The sequence below is a fragment of the Plecotus auritus genome, assembly GCF_963455305.1.
Source record: "Plecotus auritus genome assembly, chromosome: 12".
Lineage (NCBI taxonomy): Eukaryota > Metazoa > Chordata > Mammalia > Chiroptera > Vespertilionidae > Plecotus > Plecotus auritus.
The window spans coordinates 21,555,458-21,574,133 of NC_137778.1; the positions used below are offsets into that span (position 1 = coordinate 21,555,458).

Consider the following 18,676-nt stretch of genomic DNA (forward strand, 5'->3'; position numbering starts at 1 on the left):
GGGCAGGCGCGGAGGAGGCCCAGGGCTAAAGGGAGAGACCAGGAAGGCCACCTCGGACGGTCCTAGGGTCCTACAAGATGGCTCTGGCCTCTGCCAGTAACTGTGGCCTTGGGCATTTTATTTAATGTCTGTGAGCCTCAATTTCTCATCTGTAAGATGGGAATAATAAATCGCTCACAGGTAGGCAGCGGAGGGGATGAAATAAAAGCACAAATATGTACCCCCCGGCAGCTCCTGGCATGGAGCAGGGGTTCTCCTCTGCGGGCCCAGGGCCAGCCCTCCCATGACTCCCTAAAGGTGTTTTGACCAGGCCACTAGAGGAAGGTTGAGTTTTATTCTCAGTTCTGAACAAAGACCCCCTAGGGACAGACAGACAGACAGTCCCACACAATATGGCTCTGAAAGGGCTGGGCACGGCGGGGTGGGCGGGGCTCCACTCACATCTCCTGCTGACCCAGCCGGGGCCAGGCTGCAGGCTCCGAGCTGGCTGCTCTACCCGGGCCCAGATGCTCACTGGGGTCTGGGCTCAGGGCTCTGAATGGCAGGGCTCCTCGAGTGCTGGCTGCTTCTCCAGCCGCCTCCTGAGACCTGAGTTCTGGCCTCAGTTCTGCAGGGAGCTACCTCTGGGAGCTGGGCCAACTCACTCTACCCCCTGGGCCTCAGGGTCACCCTACCCCTATGGTTGTAAAGAGCCAACAAGCTCAGCTCACGGGTGGGCACTGTGACCACCTGCACTTGACTCTCTTGGCAGTCTCCTGCCTGCTCCACGTGGTGTCCCTGGCCTCAGTTTACCTCTCCAGTCTCGGGTGCTGCCTGAAGGAGTGGCCTCATGACTGAGAGAGAGAATGCACGGGAGGTGCCCAGCACAAAGCTTGGCACACGAGGCCCGTGAGTGGCACTGATGACAATCTCAACGCTTTGAATAATCATAACGTGAATGATCAGAATGACCATTCCAACCTCTTAGGGTCTCTTCCCTTCTCCCCTGACTTACTAAAATCCTCTCCATTACCACTTTCCACCCTTGAAGTCCCCGAGGCTGGGGTGCAAATTTCTTCTGCAAATCAGATGGCCTTTCCCCCAGTTCTCCCACACAGCCCCCTTCGTGGAGGCCGCCGCCGGGTGTCAGCACAAGAGGTTTACGGCCTTGTCCCCCCACCCAAAGAGCAGGAGTTCTACCACTAGAGCAGAGTCTTGGAACCTCAGAGAGAAGAGTAGCTTTCTCCCGCTTACAACTGTGCTCGAAGACACAGGCAACCTCAAAGTGCAGTGAGCTCCCCGCCTGGCCGTGTGGCTCAGGGGGCTGGGCGTCATCCGTGCACCGAAAAGTTGCTGGTTTGATTCTCGGTTGCGGGCTTAATCCCCGGTGGGAGGGTGTGCAGGAGGCAGCCAATCGATTTCTCTCTCACATTGATGTCTCTCTCTCTCTCTCTCTCTCTCTCTCTCTCCCTCTCCCTTCCTCTCTCTCTAAAAGTCAATTTAAAAATCTTTTTTTAAAAAAGCAGCGAGCTCCCTGACACTAGAACATTCAAGTGAAGTTGGTGCCTTCCTAGAAGAAAGCTGGGGAGGGAGTGTGTGGGCGGGACTCCATCTCCCTGGACATCTGCATTCACACCGCCTAGCACGCAGCACTCTCTCCAAACCACTTGCTGAAGAAACCACTGCCTGCCGAAACCGGTTTGGCTCAGTGGATAGAGCGTCAGCCTGCGGACTGAAAGGTCCCAGGTTCGATTCCAGTCAAGGGCATGTACCTTGGTTGCGGGCACATCCCCAGTGGGAGGTGTGCAGGAGGCAGCTGATCCATGTTTCTCTCTCATCGATGTTTCTGACTATCTCTCTCCCTTCCTCTCTGTAAAAAATCAATAAAATATATTAAAAAAAAAAAAAAAAGAAAGAAACCACTGCCTGGATGGGAAGCTGGTTTGGAGCCCACGGATGATCTTTCCAAGCTGATTCTACTTGTTTTTAAATAGAGTTAAGCTTAAGGAATGTGGGTTCTGGGAAGCATTCATTCCATCTCGAAGGATACAAGGAAATGCTGCTGCTCACGCATGTAGGGCCCTCCTGGGCATGGCCGGCAGCTGGGAGCCCCCAAAGGCCATGGGGGTCAGGGCTAGGACGCAAGTGTTCATCCCATGACGAGGAACAGAGTGTGGTATGAAGGGGCGTCTGTGAGCGGTGGGGAGGCTGGGGTGGGGAAGGGTGAGGAAAATTGAGTGGCCTTACCGGTCTGCAACTTTCCACACGGTGGGAGCGACCGTATTCGCAGTGATTGGCGCGACCGTGGTCCGGGCAGCCTCCCGGGTGGCCCCAGCAAACCTCTGCAGGTAAGTGGTATAGAAGGACCTGGACTCCATAAGCCTGCGAGGGAAGAGCGCCACGGAGGGGAGGCGGTGAGTACAGACACACGGAACCCAGAGCTAACTCACGGCAGGAGCGAAGGCAGGGGCTCCTCGGACAGAATGTTTACTAAGAAATAGCTGAACTTGGTTCAGTCTCCGCCACAATGAGGCCAAAGCCGGGGCACCTATGCCCCACTTAACCTTCCTGTTCACTGTGCACGCTGATGACAAGTCCCATGTGGAAACGCAGCTCGCCTGCCCTGAGAGGCGGTGGGGCCGAGCACCTCTGGGCCAGTGGTCCTGCCCAGCGACAGGATGACGCCTTCCCCAGAGACCAAAGGTGCAAAGTGGCGCTGACCGCAAGGAAGCTGCCGCTCACACACTTGCTCTGAGGTGCCTGCCAGAGGGGACACTGCTCCCCAAGGAAGTCTCATAGGTGGGTTTTAAAAACTAGCAACAACAAATAAACCAGTAACATTCTCAAATCCTTTTGATTTCCGTCTCTCTCCTGACAGAGAGGAGTTCACAGGGGAGGAGGTGTCCCCTGGCCCGGGCTCCGGAGGCGGCTGAGAGGACAGTGGCAGTGTGAGGGGACCCAGGGGAGCTGGCATCGGGAAGCATCGCTTTCCACTCCGCTGACCTGGCCGATGTTTATCAATGAGCAGATGGCTCGGAAGCAGCGTCGTCACAAACAATTTTCCCCTCCACCAGCTCCCAGTGAGGAAACAATGCCCTCTCCCCCGCCAGTGCGGGAGCTTTCTGGGCCTGTGCGGAGACGGAGTCCCTCCTGTCCCCTGTGACTGCCGTACTTCCTCCCCCCGTCAGAGGCTCTGACACCCTCTGGCCCAGGCTGCCTGGTGATCGGGCCAGCGGGGCAAGTGGCCGCCCTGCTCAGCCTCAGCGCAGGGTGGCACTAATGGCCCGGAGGGACAGCTCACTGGGCACCTCCAGCGAGCCTCCATCTCCCGGCCCTCGAGCTCCTGCTGGCAGGGCCAGGCTGACATCAATCATCTGCCCAGGGAGGGCACCGAGGCACCATCTGGCGCCATTTAACGGGCCATTCAGCAGCGGAGCCTGACAGGGGCTGCGGGTGGCCTGATTGTTTTCTCTCGGTATTTTGGAACTGGCTATTGTCTGGCTCCTAATGAACTTTTCTGCAATTAGAAAACCAAAGGGAGGGAGGGTCAGGCATACTTGAGTGCCTGCCAGGCCTGCCGCCTGCCAACGCGTCTGTCTGGACAGAAGCGGGAGGACAGGGGCACGGCTGCGGTGGGGATGGTGCCGAAGCACCACGCTGGGCATGCCAGGGGCCTGCGGCCGGACGCCTGGGCTGGGGTCTGAGGGTGGCATACGTCGGCTTCTCCTGTGAAGGGTGCTTCTCGCCTGCCCATGGGCTCCTCAGAAGATTCCCCGGGGAAGAACTGTCAGCCCCTGAGAAAGGCCGGCAGGCTCTCTGGGCAGGAAGAAGGGATGGGCACAGGGAGGGAGGAGACTGGGCAGAGAGACCACACTCACACAGGAACCCGGGAGGCGGAGCCATTCCGAAACAGCAGGTAGCAAGATGGGAAGTCGGTGACGCCAAACTTGCTCACCACGTCGTCCTCCGTGTTGAGGACCCTGCGCACCGCGATGCCTTCGCGCTGAGACAGGTCCAGAATCACCTGCAGAGACAGACATGTGGGGGCCACGCCGTTGGGCAGAGGGAGCCTGACGCGCACCGGGCTGGCAGCTCCATCCACTCTACACCTTTCACACGATGGACAATTGTAATGAGTGAGAGTCTCCGGCCACCAACCAAATCCACCCCAGAGGTAACAAGAGCCAAACACTGCCTACGGGAGGGGCCTGGAACTGCGCACACCACACACCCTGAATCTCCCAGGACAGCCCCAATTTAACATCGTCTTCTTCCCAATGAAAGCAATTTGTAAAAGGCAAAATAGAACGTGGGTTCATATTACGCTTGTTTTCATCAGGTTTTCTAGCTATATTCCAAGTCAGAAAAACATACTGAGTCCGTCATGACGGTTTTATTTTTAGAAAGAAATAGAAAGGGGAAAACAATATTAGCAAACATCTACTGAGTATGTGTTATATGCTGTATACAGGCTGCTTCATTTAATCTTTATAACAACACCATGAAACAGGAACAATCAGCAGACCAGGCTGCCTGGATTGGTACCCTGGCCCCACTGGCTTAAACCTCTCCCTGACTCAATTTCCTGACCTGCAGAATTATAACAACAACTAGAGGCCGGGTGCACGAAATTCGTGCACGGGGGGTGTGTCCCTCAGTCCAGCCTGCACCCTCTCCAATCTGGGACCCCTTGAGGGATGTCTGACTGCCCCTTTAGACCCGATCCTACTGGGATCGGGCCTAAACGGGCAGTCGGACATCCCTCTCACAATCCAGGACTGCTGGCTCCCAACTGCTCGCCTGCCTGCCTTCCTGATTGCCCCTAACCACTTCTGCCTGCCAACCTGATCACCCCCTAACCACTCCCCTGCCAGCCTGATTGATGCCTAACTGCTCCCCTGCCAGCCTGATTGCCCCTAACTGCCCTCCCCTGCAGGCCTGGTCCCCCCCGCAACTGCCCTCCCCTGCAGGCCTGGTCTCCCCCTGCAACTGCTTTCCCCTGAAGGCCTGGGTCCTCCCGCAACTGCCCTTCCCTGCAGGCCTGGTTGCCCCAACTGCCCTCCTCTGCCGGCCTGGTCACCCCTAACTGCCCTCCCTTGCATGCTTGATTGCCCCCAACTGCCCTCCCTTGTAGGCCTGGTTCCTCCCAACTGCCCTCCCCTGCTGGTCATCTTGTGGTGGCCATCTTGTGTCCACATGGGGGCAGGATCTTTGACCACATGGGGGCAGCCATCTTGTGTGTTGGAGTGATGGTCAATTTGCATATTACTCTTTTATTAGATAGGATAGAGGCCTGGTGCACAGGTGGGGGCCAGCTGGTTTGCCCTGAAGGGTGTCCCGGATCAGGGTGGGGGTTCCCTTGGGGCGTGGGGTGGCCTGGGCGAGGGGCCTGTGGTGGTTTTCAGGCTGGCCACACCCTCAGGCAACCCAAGCAGAGGCCCTGGGATCTGGGCTTTATTTATCTTCTATAATTGAAACTTTGTAGCCTTGAGTGGAGGCCTAGGCTGGCCAGGGTGTGCAGAAAGCTTGGCTTCCTCCATCGCTGGGGGCAACTCAAGCCTCCTGCTCTCTCCAGCTCCGTGGCTGCCACCATTTTTGTTGGGATTTATTTTTCTTCTATAATTGAAACTTTGTAACCTTGAGTGGAGGCCTGGGCCCGCCAGAGTGTGCGGAAAGCTTGTCTTCCTCCATTGCCGGAGAAACCCAAGCCTCTTGCTCACTCCATGGCCACAGCCATCTTGGTTGGGTTAATTTGCATACTCGCTCCTGATTGGCTGGTAGGTGTGGCTTGTGGGTGTAGCAGAGTGATGGTTAATTTGCATATTGCTCTTTTATTAGATAGGATACCAACGTTAGAGGATTGAATAGGTTAATTTTATAAACATGCTCATGACAATGACTAGCAAATAGCAGGTGCTGTAAACATTCATTAAAAAAAAAGAAAAAAACTATTGTAGATGAAGAAACGGAGGCTTAGAGGTGAACCTGTGTTTCCAGGTCACACAGCCAACGAGTGCAATCAGGCTGCAAAGCCTGGGCCCGCCCCCTCCTACCTCTTAGATGAATAACCATCCCTGAGAACCTCTGCATGGACAGGCCACAGGGGGCCCTGTTCCTGGTCACTCTGGGGACGTGGGGGAGAGAGGGAGAAGAGCTGATCCCAATGAACATTTATCCATCACTTGCATGTGACAGGCATGACCCCTGGCCTGGACTAGTCCATGATCCGGGACACCCTTCAGGGCAAACCAGCTGGCCCCCACCTGTGCACCAGGCCTCTATCCTATCTAATAAAAGAGTAATATGCAAATTGACCATCACTCCAACACACAAGATGGTTGCCCCCATGTGGTCAAAGATCCTTCCCCCATGTGGACACAAGATGGCCACCACAAGATGGGACCCCAGCAGGGTCAGGCATGTCTCTACACAGCTCCCCGTGCTTCCCTTCTCAGGGCAAAGGGCCTGGAGACACTGCAGAGCTCTCAGCTGAGCTTGACGAATGTCAGGAGGAAAGCCACTCAGAGCCAACAGTGGTGCTGACCTGCCCCCCCCGCACCCCCCTCATATCTCTTCCATCCCTGGGGCGCTGCCCTGGCACCTCTCCCATGCACTGGCCCGTCCCACCTTTGCATCTGGAGAACCTGCACGTGGCCTAGTCCATGAGCCGGCGGCGGGAAGGACAGCTCTCTGCCTTAGGCCAGGGTACTGGATCTTCACCCCGCACCCACTCCGTGCCAGCCACTCATCCGGGCCCCTTTCCTAAACTGCCTCAGTTGACTTTGCCAACCACCCTCTGAAGAAAGGCAATTACCACTGCTTTACTGACAGGGAAGTGAGGCTCAGAAACGTTGAGCAACTTGATCACGACATAGCATGTAAGTGATGGAGTGGAACTGCAAACCTGCCTGGTTCTGTAACTGCCTACCTGTGAGGGACCCCACTTCTTCATGAAGGACTGCATGATCTCTGATGTTATCTCCCCCACCCCCCAATATACTTCACTCCAATTCTACGGGATGAGAGGAGGGCCAGTGTGGGGACGACACGGGCCCTGGAGGCAGGCAGAGCCGGCTCAAAAGGCCTGTGCTGCAAAGTCAATGGCTGTGTGATCTTCGACACGTTACATGCTCGTCATTGTTAATCGTGAAGATTAGCAACTGTGTGTGCCCGCAATCCAATCCAACGCTCAACAAACTGCAGGTCTTATCGAGTTTGGTTTCGATGAAGGAGATAAAAACAGACATAGGGACGTAACGTACAGCATGGCCAGTAACTGTGTATAAACTTGGTATGGTGACAGATGGTAACTAGACTTCTGGTGATTATTTAAAAATGTACACAAATGTCAAATCACTGTGCTGTATATCTGAAGCTAACGTAATATTGCATTTCGATTAAAAAAGAAAAAGAAAAGTATGTACAAAGGTTTTAAAACAGAGACCCAGCTCCTGCACTTCCCGTTTCTCCCAGCAGGGGTCAGGCCAGTGCTGGGTTCATAAGTGCACATGACAGAGACCCAAGAATGTGGGGGACAGCCCTGCTCCTGAACTCACTGGGCTCTCCGGCAAGGGCTATCCAGGAGTTACAAAGACCCTGAGGGCAGCTCACCTCTCTACCCAGGTAGGAGCCTTCCTTTTCAAAGATCAGGGCCAGGTACTCTTCGTCGTTTCTTGCAAAGAACTCGTTAATCTCCTCCAGCCTGCAAGAGACAAGGCTGGCAGTCACTCCACAGCTGGTGGGAATGAAGCAGAAGTGCTGGTGACACCAGCTGACACTGGGCTACAAATACAGCCACACCAACCTCCTCTATTCAAGACTTCCTGGAGGTCACCCTCCCCCCCCCTCCACCCCGCCGCTCCGCCTGCGCTCCAGGGTGGGTAAACCAAATCCTTAGTCACAAAGGACGTTGCCCCTTACCGAACCCTGGTTCTGCATCTCACCCACCTGGTGGATTTGCTTTGCCATCCTGTCTCTTTACGAGTCAGGAGGGAGTAGGGGGTGGTCTGGGGAGGAGGACTGGGAAGGGACACCTGGAGGCCCGTTGTCTCTATGTTCTGGGTAAGGCCCAGGCTCAGTGAATACAGATTCTGTTGGTTCCCTAAGAGACTGGCGATCAGTACCTACCAGAGCCGAGCCTTGATCTGTGGCAAATCACTACCAACTGGGGGATTTGCTCCTTCCTCTCCTAGAGAAGGCATACGAAAGGAACCAAAGAGCCGGGGAGTCCTCGGTCCAGGAGCCCACCGACGCTATCTAATCCAACCTCCTTGTTTTAAGATGAGGAAACGGAGCGTCAGTGGAAATTAATAAGGTGGCAAATTTTATTATGTCTCCAAATCGGAGGAATAAGCTACCGATTATTTTCATAACTCGAAGCTCAACAGAAAATAAATGCCACAAACAAAAATGATTTGTCTCCTAACTCTACGTAAGAGCAGATCATCATCACACATGCCTCAGAGGCCCGCAGGTGAGATGCAGGCAACACGGCGTACTTCTTCCTTTTACCCCCAACCTGACAACCTGGCTCCCGCCACTGGTGACGTGGTGATCACCCCGAAACAGAGGGCACAACGTGGGGCCAGCACTGACGCCCAGCCCAGCGACAGCACTAACGGGTATGCCGGAGTGGTGGGGCCAGAGGGCACCCCGTCAGCAGGTGGGAAAAGGTACGGCTCTGCCCCCACCGCTCCGGCACATCCGTCCGTGCTGTCCCTGGTCCCCGTGTGACATGGGGGGTTGTCCTAACTCTCCTCAGAGAGGAAGACATATAGGTTGACAACTGCACCTACAAATCCAACTCACATGACTCCTCATTTTTCCTAAGTCCCCCTCCTCCGGGGCCTCACGCAGACCCTGGACCCCACACGTAGCCTTGGTGTGGTGTGGGCCCCAGGAAACACCCATGCCAAGCCTGGGCCCTGCTCCTTACTTCTTCCATTTCTCAACGATCGTGTCTCTGTCTCTCATTTTCTCACATCCCTCGTGGTGCATTTTCAGCACCTCATTTTCTTAGAAAAGAAGCAATCCTGGAAGCCTGCCTGGAACGCAGATACAGGCCACCAGCCACCAGGCCTGACCCTCGGCAGTACAGGGAGCAGAGCCTCAGCCCCACCCCAGTCACAGCCACTGCTCAGGAAAAAAAAATCACCTTCACTTCACTGGCACCAGGACCAACCTGGGTCCCCTCCGTGCTATCCCCACCACCCTCTCGCCTCTAGGCCTGTGGTCCTGGCCCACACTGCACCGAGCCTGCCCCGAACCCAGTACCTGGTTGGCTCCAGTGGAGGACAGGCAGGGGGCCACGTGGCACTGTGGGTCTCCAGCGCGTCAATGAGCCTCTCCCGCAGCGCCTGCATATCAGCTCCAGCCACTGTGAACGAAGACAGACACGGGGAGGGGCGTGAGGCGAGCAGAGGGGGTCCAGCGCCCCTGTCAGCGTCCCCCCCAGAAACAAAGGGCTCAGGAAGAGCAGAGCGTGTCAGGCCTGATCTGTACTCACAGCCCTGTGCTACGCAAGGGGACTCCTCCCTCAGGGGGCAGAAAAGAGTCCCTTGGACCTGAGTCCCTCCTGTCGGGCCCGCACCCCCGATGCCAACCCCTGACATGTAGGGTGATTCTGGGAACATGGGGCCCTCCCCGCTCCCAGGACCCTGGATGGACCAATATGGAAGGGCTTCCCAGCCTCTCTGCTTGAAGGCACCTTCCAGGCGGGCTGGACGGACAGCTGGAAAACACAAATGCGGCTTTCTGCCGGGAACTCCTCACTCTGCAGACCTGGCTGCGCTTTTGTCCCAGCAGAAACCCCGGTACAGAGAGAGGCGGGAGAGGGAGATGTCGCCAATACCCACCAGCCACCGGCAGCCAGGACACCCACCTGCCAACGTCGCCCCCGGGCCACTCTTGGAAAAGGCCTTGAAGAACTGGAAGCAAACACACAGGCAGAGTCAGTGAGCGGCAGGTGCGGCCGAGGGCCAGCGGGGTGCCTCAGGGAGCTGAATTCAGACCCAGCTGCTCCCGCCGTCCTCGTCCTCGCATCCAACCCCTAACCCACAGCCTGAGGCACCAAGGGAGGCTGGAGGCCACCGCCCCACGCTTGACGGCAGGTGGACGGCCTCACAGCCCCAGAGCCAGCACGAAACGGCCGGGAATATGTGCTGCGTGAACGAATGGGAAGACCGCTGCTGTTTTCCCCCTGCAGACCCATCGGCAAACAAAGTGACGTGAGGTCAGACACGCCCTGGGAATGTCAGCCGCCCTCCGGGGCCACCTGTCCTTGTCCCTGATCTTGGAAAAGGGGCTTGGAGGCTGCTGTCTCTGTCCACTCAACTCCCCGCTGGCTCAGTCGACACCCCACGTTCGGCCCGAGCCTCTGAAGAAACAAGTCTTGTAGGGGACAGACCAACTGGACTCACAGCTTCGCCCTTTTCCCATTTACATGACACTCCAGGCCCCGTCTGTCACTCTTGGGTGAGAGGACAGACAGACGGAGGTAAGAGAGCTGCCACAGGTCAGTTGTCCTGGCAACGGCCACGGAACTGCCGGGAAAGAGCCCGCGGGCCGGAAAGAGGACTTCTCCTGAGGTCCCTAACCCCGGGGCCACTGGTGAACACCTTTGGCCTCTGCCTCCAACAGAGTGGCCAGCTGGCCTTGCCCCAGCCTGGTGGCGGAGCGCAGGCCCCAGGGTCTGCCGGGCCTGGGTTCCGGGCCTGGCTCTGCTATACCCTGGCTGTGTGACCTTGGGCGATCATTAACCTCCCTGAACCGACTCATCTTTAAAGCGAGGGTGACACCATCTACCTTGAAGAACTGCTGTGAGGAGTCAATGATAATACATCTAAAGAGCTTAGTACGGTGCCTGGGAAATACAGTTAAAGGGGTCACGAAATGTTATCATCATCATCATCATCATCATTCCTCCCCTTGTTCCCACCTCTTACACAACAGGAAACACGGAGCACCTGGCACTTGATTGTAGGCAGAAAACTCAAATCCCGAGGCCACCTGCCCCACCTGAGGAACGGAGATGCCAGAAGCCGCCCATCTCCCCCACCTACAACCTTCCCTGCTCCCTGGGTCCTCACCTGGACCTAACTCCACTCACCGCCTTAGTCTCTCGAGAACATTAATGGAAACTTTCACTCTGGGTGGGAACCACCACTGGCACATGCCACGTACAGCTCCGTATTCCTAATGGAGTTCTTCGCAGGGACTGAACACATTTGGAATTAACAAGGTCACATGTTAGCCTAACCCTTGTAAAAACCATCACAAATGTCTTGGACTGTGACATGAGATCCAACAGGAAAGCATGTGCAGGCATTCATGGGCTGACGTGGTGTCTCAGAAACAAAATTAAAAATGCACCTCTCTGTGGTTCGGGGTGCTCACACACAGCAACCCAGAGGCTGATCCTTACAGCTGTGGTTTCCATGGCGATGGCACCCCTTTACGTACAGACAGACCAGACCCCGGCTTGTTCCACAGGCAGAAGACACTCCTGACATCGCGAAGCCTGGCACCGCTGGCTTTCCCAGGGCTGCAGCTGGCATTTTTGGTTACGGCAAAGGAGCACAGTCACTCTTCCTCACCAGCAGCACGTTCCAGGTGCTTATTAGACAAGGTGGGCATTGCCTCCATCAAAAGGCAGCCTCCCAGACCTTCTGAAGGCCCAGCCACGGGCGGGCAGGCGGGCAGGCAGACGGGCGGGCAGGAGGCGTGGAGTCAGACAGGAGCCGGGGTTAGCAAGAGCGACCCAGGGGAACACAGGGACTCCAGGGAAGGGCCCACCTCCTTCCCGTCACCTCTGTGCTTCCCCCCCAAGCCCCACCCCGCCTTCCCTTTTGTCCTCAGAAGCTCCCATCCACCTAGAACAACGTCACCTTGAGCTCCTTAGGAACTTTTCCTATCAATTAATCTTCTCTCTTTCCCCCTTTTCCGCCAGTTTCTCCCCTATGCCGACAGATGGATGCAGATCCTCCTAATCAAAGCTGTTGTGGGCTTTTTTAAAGAGAAAGGACCAGAGGGGAAGGAGCATGGGAACAGAGAGCGGCCCTCCTTCCTTCCCCAGTTCCGCACTGCCTGGTCCCTGCAGCCAAAAGCTCCAAACCGCATCTGCTTCCCTCCTCCCACTTCCCTTCTGCCTTTGTGCCCAGGACCAGCCGCTGTGGTGCACTCAGCTGACCACCTCTGGCCAATCCAGCGGCCTTCCTGCTCCCGCGGCCCTGTCTGATGCTATTACTGTCTACTTCCCCCATGGCCAGTGTTTGCCATTTTGTGCCACCTTTTCCCGACACTCTCCTCTTTTGCCTTCGGGTCACCACTTTCCCTCGGTTTGCCTGACACTGACCAGGCCTTCTTGGCCACCTTCACAACCTTCCCCTCGCCCTTGTCCCAGTCTCGCCCTTGACTCTGCTCCTGGGCCCGCAGCCCTCGCCATGCCCTGCCCACAGTCTCTCCCACAGCCACAGGTCAGATTATGACGCTCTTCTGTTCACAAACCCAGGGAGGCATCGTCACCATCGAGGGGCTCCACCTGAATGAATGAGTGAACAAACGAACGAGTGAAGGAACAAACCAACCTGAGTGTCCCCCTCGCCAATGTCGTCTACTTTGTCTCAATGATTTGCAATCTGATCCCTCTGTCTCAGGTCCTCGAGGTCCTAGACTTCTGCTTCTTCCTGGTGTCCTTCACACAGGGGTCGGGGCAACACCCCCTTTCTAAGACTGAGTCACCCCTCCCCAACCTGTTTCTCCACCTCTGTTCCTATCTCACCCAGTGACCGTCCTCCTCGCCGTCGCCCAGCCCAGCCCTGCTCTCTCCCACAGCCCCTCATCCAGTCAGCTGACAAGTTCTGTGGACTTGACCTTTGTGAACCCTCCTCAACAGTCCTCTAGACCAGCCGCCTTGTCCAGACCAGGACTGACCCCCTAGCTCCTGGCCTGCGGTGACAGTCCGCCCCGTCCTCACTTCGTGCCCTCCCTCAGCAGTTTTAACATGCTCAGTCTTTTCATTCCCCGACCATCTTCCTCTCTGCCACGTTGCTAACTTCCCTAAGGCATAATTCTGGTCTGATCGTGTCACTCCTCCAATCTCTCCCCTGACTCCTCACTGCCAATGAATAATGTCCAGCTCACCACATTCGAGACCTCCCAGGACCTGACCCCAGACTTAGCTCCCACTGCGCCCCCCTTCCCTACACTTCAGCTACAATGGACTTCAACCTGAACTTCCCACCCACCCGCCTGCCCACCTCCCTGACTGGGGGGGCAGGACTGCCAATAGCTTGTTCATCTCTGCCAGCCCCATTGCACCGGGCACAGTGTCCGGGACATGGAAGTTACTCAAAAGACATGTGTTCAGTTAAACTGAGAATCTCTGCCCTTTGATCATCTTGGAGGCTCACGTAAAAGTCACAGTAAAATCTAGTCCGGGCACATTTTTGTCCTCTTATTAAATCAGCTGTGGGAGGCGTGTGCCCTACCCAAGGCACGCCGCGGAAACAGCAATTAGGGCTCCAGCAGCGAGTTTTCTTTTCTCTGGGAGCAGTCAGTACCCGGCCCCTCTCCTCCCGTCGCCTTACACAGGAGCGTCTGTCTTCCTCAACCTCGGAGCCCCTGGGAGACCCCCGCATCTCCCCAAAGGCAAGAGACCTGCTGGGCACTGGAGACCAGCTGGCATCGGGCAGACCTTTACCAACCTAACCAGGAGCAACTGCCTTGTGGGGGCAAAAGAGGGCTGGGTAGGAAGCACACTTTCTAGTGGCGACCATCAATGGCATGGAATCCAAGCTTTTAGAACAAGTTTTAAGAAATATAACTGAGGCCCCAAATATCTTAAGGCGAGCCCAGAGGATCTGCAAGCCATTCCTACGTTGTGGACAGTCAGTGGAGGAGAGGGCTGGAAGGGCAGGTGACTGCTGAGTGAGGGCCCTCTCCTTCTCCCAGAGAGGGGCAGGTGACATCACACCCTCTAGCAAGAGCCACAGAAGGTAACGGCCCAGACGCCATCCGACCGGGTGTCCACACTCCCAGCCCTGAATGCAAGGACCTGCCATGACTGGGCTCCCCGCTTCCTGGCATGACCTCAGTCCTGCACGTGAGCCTCCGCTCCAGCCCGACCAGTCTTCTCAGCACACCACATCCTTCCCACACAGGCCTTCCATCCTGCCCACACTCCTCTCTCCTGGCCCAACCCCACCCGTCCTTCAGCACCAAGCAGAAGCTCCCCTCTCACAGGAAACCCTCTCTGATACTGGAGGGAAAGAGCTCAGTGAGCCAGCAAAGCCCCAGCATTCGCTGCCCACACACCACCCACTGCCTGGCGACTCGATGGGGAGCTCTGTGTCCCTGTGGGCAGGACCTTCGTGGCCGGCCTCTCGGTTCCTGGCCTTGTCCACATGCCTGGCCTCTCCCACAATGGTGAGCACGTGCTGTGCACCCAGCAAACACGCGACAGCTGCTGATGGACAGACGGCCTCCAGGGCAGCGAGGAGCCACCACGAGGCCCGGGGCAGCGGGGCGGAAGACAACCAGCATTTAGCGAACACCAAGTAACACCACAGTGTCCCAGCACCTCACACGGAAGACCTCATTTCATACTTGGCAACAATCTATTAGGTGCCTATTGTCATCCCACTTTTACCAACAGGGAAACAGACCTGTGGCTGGGGCGTTCCCAGGTCACATACGGTAAGCAGTGGCGCCATGTCAGTTATCTCCTCGAATCGTGCAAAGGGGAGACTTCCGTCCTCTCCCACCCCAGTGCTGCTGGTCCCGGTCATCTTGATCCCACCAGGCCTTTGGCCACAAAGGGCCCTGGTCCATTACCTACTGGGGGGGCAGCCCTGTGGCTTATGGCAAAGCCCTTTCCCCCAGAAGTTCCAGCTTCCGGGTGCCAGGCACCGCCCAGAACCTACTGGGAACCAGTCCCTCCCCTGCACTTTTGTTTTCTTCCAGCTGCAATCTGACGGGCCGGCCCGGCAGCGCCAGATGTTTGCTAAACAGGCTGGCCTGGTGGAAGCTCCCTGTTTGCTCATGGTGACAAAGGGCAGGAGGCAGAGCAAAGAGACAATGACACCTGGGACAATGACCTATGTCACTGGGGGTGGCCAGACTCTTGTGTGGGCCTGTCCCCGTCACATCAGGAACTCGCTCTTCCCCTCTTCAACCCGTGTCCTTCTCTTGGTGCCCTCGCAGCCTGGGAGGGTAGCAGTGAGGACAGCTCCAGTCCCCAGGTGGCAGCAGACAGGGCAACTGGGCTATCTCTGGCCGTTCGCCCGCCGGGCCGACCGCTAGGGTCTGCGCCTCTTTCTAGGGCACACAGCAGGCACGCTGCCCACAGGCACACCGGCTCTCACTAGCCAGAATCTCTGCGGATCGGGAATCTGTTGGAGTAGTGTTTTCCAAACACTAAATGCAATCTAGTCGTCAGTTGTAAAGTCAATTTAGTGAGTCACAGTATTTTTAACAAATGAACAGAACAGCCCAGCCAGTGTGGCTCAGGGGTTGAGTGTCGACCATGAACCACAGTCGGACTCCCGGTCAGGGCACATGCCCAAGTTGCAGGCTCCCTCCCCAATAGGGGGCATACAGGAAGCAGCCAACTGATGATTCTCTCTCATCACTGATGCGTCTATCTCTCCCTCCCTCCCCTTTCCTCTCTGAAATCAATAACAAATAAAAATATACAGAACAGAAAGGATCCGTGTGCACAGCACTTAGAATACTGTTTCATGAAACATCTGTTTCCGTGATAACAGAAACCACCTTCTGGGTCTCTGTTAATGTGCATGCCTCACTGCAGGGCACACTGACAATGTCTGGACACCTCTGCTCAGGGTCTCAGAGCAGAGACCCACCGGGAGCTTGACCCACGGGCGCCCTGAACTAGAGTCCCAAGCTCAGGGCACCGAGCGCTCTCCTTGCCGAAACTGACCTCGGACTCCTCGGGAGAGGCAGGGAGGTCACACCACTGCCACTGGGGCTCTTAAGAAATGGGCAGATGACTACCGGCCTGGCCACCCAGGTGCTGCCCGTGTGGAGGCAGGGAAGGTCAGGGCCTTGGCTGACACAGCCAGCTGGGCGGTTCAGGAGATGATTAATCACTCGAGGCATTCGGGCTGCGTGTGCTGCGTGACCTGGGTAGGCACCGAGGAGCTTTTAAGACGTCCTGGCTGCCTGGCCGCCTCCTTCACACCCACTCAGCCCAGCCTCTCCCAGGCAGAAACAGAAAGCCCACGTGCCAGGCCCCACAGAACCCTCACAGAGTGTCTTGACCTGGCCACGGTGCCAATGCCAGGCCCTTTCCCTGGGCTGAGGCCCCACACCCCCATCCCGGGAGGACTCCCTGCTGCCTCGCTGGCTCCCACAGAGCTGCTCATCCTGGCTCAGCAGGGAACAGAGTGGCCCGTCCTCTCCCCTGGAGAAATTTTCAATATTTTCAGTTACATATCTTGGGGCCAAGGATAGGGCATGGCCCTGCCAAAGAGATGTTTTAACTGGAAAGGGATGATTTATGAACAATCTCTCTGCTGCCACCTCTAAATGACAGGGCCGGAGCTGCTGGCTCACCACGCTGTTCCCCGGACCAGCCTGGCCTCAGCTGACCAGGCATCGGCCTTGACCCTAAGTGGTCACAGCAGGGCGGAAGGCAGCACCATAGCCGCAGAAACCCTGAACCCCAAGGAACAGAAAGGTCGCACCGAGTCAGAGCTGGACATTGCTGGAGCCTGGCCTGGCTCCCCAGATGAATGGAATAATTAGGCTGAGCTGTGGCTCACGGTTCTGCTCGGAACGCGAAGCCCCTGAGCGCAGCGATAGCTGGTTCCGGGGACAGTGCTTGGCCATTCAGCGTCCAGAGGCCTTTTGTGATGATTATTAGTGGCTTAGAGGAAACTGCTTTTCTTGATGCCATTGTTGTGGGAGGAGTTAGAGAGAGAGGTCCGGTTGCAGCCTTGGCCTGTGCCCTGGGGAGGGTGCTAAGTAGATCTCACAGCCTTGCTGCTCTGGGCTCTCGGGCCTCCCGGTGAGAGCCTCGGACGGCATTCAGATGTTAGTGGCTGGCTGGTGGGCAAGGCCTTCGCTATTGTGAGCCAGAGCTGTGGTGATGGTGACAGGGCCGCGTGTGCTGGGTGTGCCACCAGCCTTGTGACGTGATGGAGATCCCTGCCACCCAAGGCATGTTGGCATTGTGACCGTGGGGTGAGGCTACCCTGACAAGTCACTTCCCAGCTACTGGGGTTCAAGGCCCTTGTCTGATGAAGATGAGGCTTGCCCATGTCTCTGGGGTCCTCTTCTGGGGGGGCCACTGGGCCACCTGAGTCTGATCCTGCCATGGACGAGTCGGCACCTGAACCCTGGTTTTCTAGGGTTAGATCAGACCTCCAAAGCTAGGCGGTCAGGAGGGAGAGGAACTGGGAGGAGGCCCCTGGGAGCTGGGAGCTCTCACCAGCCCGGGTGGTAATGTCTTCACAGCCGAAATCTGCCCACCCCACGCCCCCCACACCCCCTTCCCTTATAAAGGGGACTTGCCAGACTGCGTGAACCTCTTTCTTTTCTGCCTCCTAACTCACATCCCTTTCTGCCTTTTACGGTGTCTCAGCAGCTGGGATTTAAACAGACCAGGAGCATCAGAGAAGCTTAGAGCTGGCAGCCGCTGCCCCCCCGCCCCCGCCCCCTGGCCCTCAGGGCCCGCCCGCTCCCCGCTCCTCTTCACGCACCCTCACAGTCGGGAAGCCGGGGATGTTGAAGTCTCTGCAGACTGCGCTGTTGGTCTCGTCAGCACAGTCCAGGGCAGCGAGGTTCAGCGCCGGCCTCCAGTCTGAAAGGACAGAAACAGCCAGAGAAGGAAGAGGGGCTGGCACCTCCACCTGCTCACCTCCCCAGTGCAACACCCCACCCCCACCAGCCCCCAAAGCCCTCATGAGAAAGGCCCCCTTCCTCAGAAAAGCCCCTCTGGTTCAGTCAGGTTATGCATCTAGCTTGTGCTTAGGACACAGTTAAACAGCACAAGCAATGCTGTCTTGTGATGGCATCTGTGTTCCCCCTAACTGGGGGCGGGGGCTGAAGAGAGATGGGGGCTGAAGAGAGATGGGGGCTGAAGAGAGATGGGGGCTGAAGGGAGATGGGGCTAAGGGGAGATGGCCTTGCAGGGAAAAGCCCTCCACAGAGCACCAGTTCCAGGAGGGCGGAGAACATGCCTCGGGAAGTTTGAAATTCCCCAGGGGACCCTCGGAGACATTTTTTTGACCAGAGGAACTGGCACTCGGCCCAGCTCGGGTGGGTGGGACACAAGGTGCTGGGGACTGGCTCCCCAGCCAGAGAGGGAGGCAGGAAGTCTGGGGAGGAAGGGGAAGGCACAGGGGATCTAGGAACCACAGGGAAAGAGCCCTGAGGTCAGAGTCTGGAAGGAGATTAGCAGCTGCCCAGCATCAGGCCCCAGGCTGCAAGTCCTTGTAATTTATGGGCAGAGAGAATGATGGCACCGTCCTGGGCCACAGCCCAGGATCCGGGAAACAGAAAACAAACTCATCTACCAGGCAGGCCTCCAGAGCTCCGATTCAAGGTCAAGGTGCCCCTTAAACACCCACCAAAGTTCCCTGTTACTACGAGGCTGCTCCGCTGGAAGGCCAGATGCACACGTGAAGCCACAGGAAGGACCAGGTGGCGACGGGCTGGTGCCACGCCGTCTGTT

General features: G+C 56.9%; 1 protein-coding gene across 1 annotated transcript in view; it reads right to left on the reverse strand.

The window, feature by feature from the left end:
• Positions 1 to 18,676, reverse strand: part of QSOX1 (quiescin sulfhydryl oxidase 1) — a 38,728-nt gene that overhangs the window by 11,678 nt on the left and 8,374 nt on the right. Inside the window, exons 2-7 of the mRNA XM_080647805.1 lie at positions 17,703 to 17,803; positions 9,860 to 9,905; positions 9,253 to 9,355; positions 7,591 to 7,681; positions 3,858 to 4,003; positions 2,227 to 2,361 (exon numbers count right to left, since the gene is read on the reverse strand). Coding sequence (XP_080503931.1) covers positions 2,227 to 2,361; positions 3,858 to 4,003; positions 7,591 to 7,681; positions 9,253 to 9,355; positions 9,860 to 9,905; positions 17,703 to 17,803 — 622 coding nt within the window. The remainder of the gene's footprint in view (positions 1 to 2,226; positions 2,362 to 3,857; positions 4,004 to 7,590; positions 7,682 to 9,252; positions 9,356 to 9,859; positions 9,906 to 17,702; positions 17,804 to 18,676) is intronic.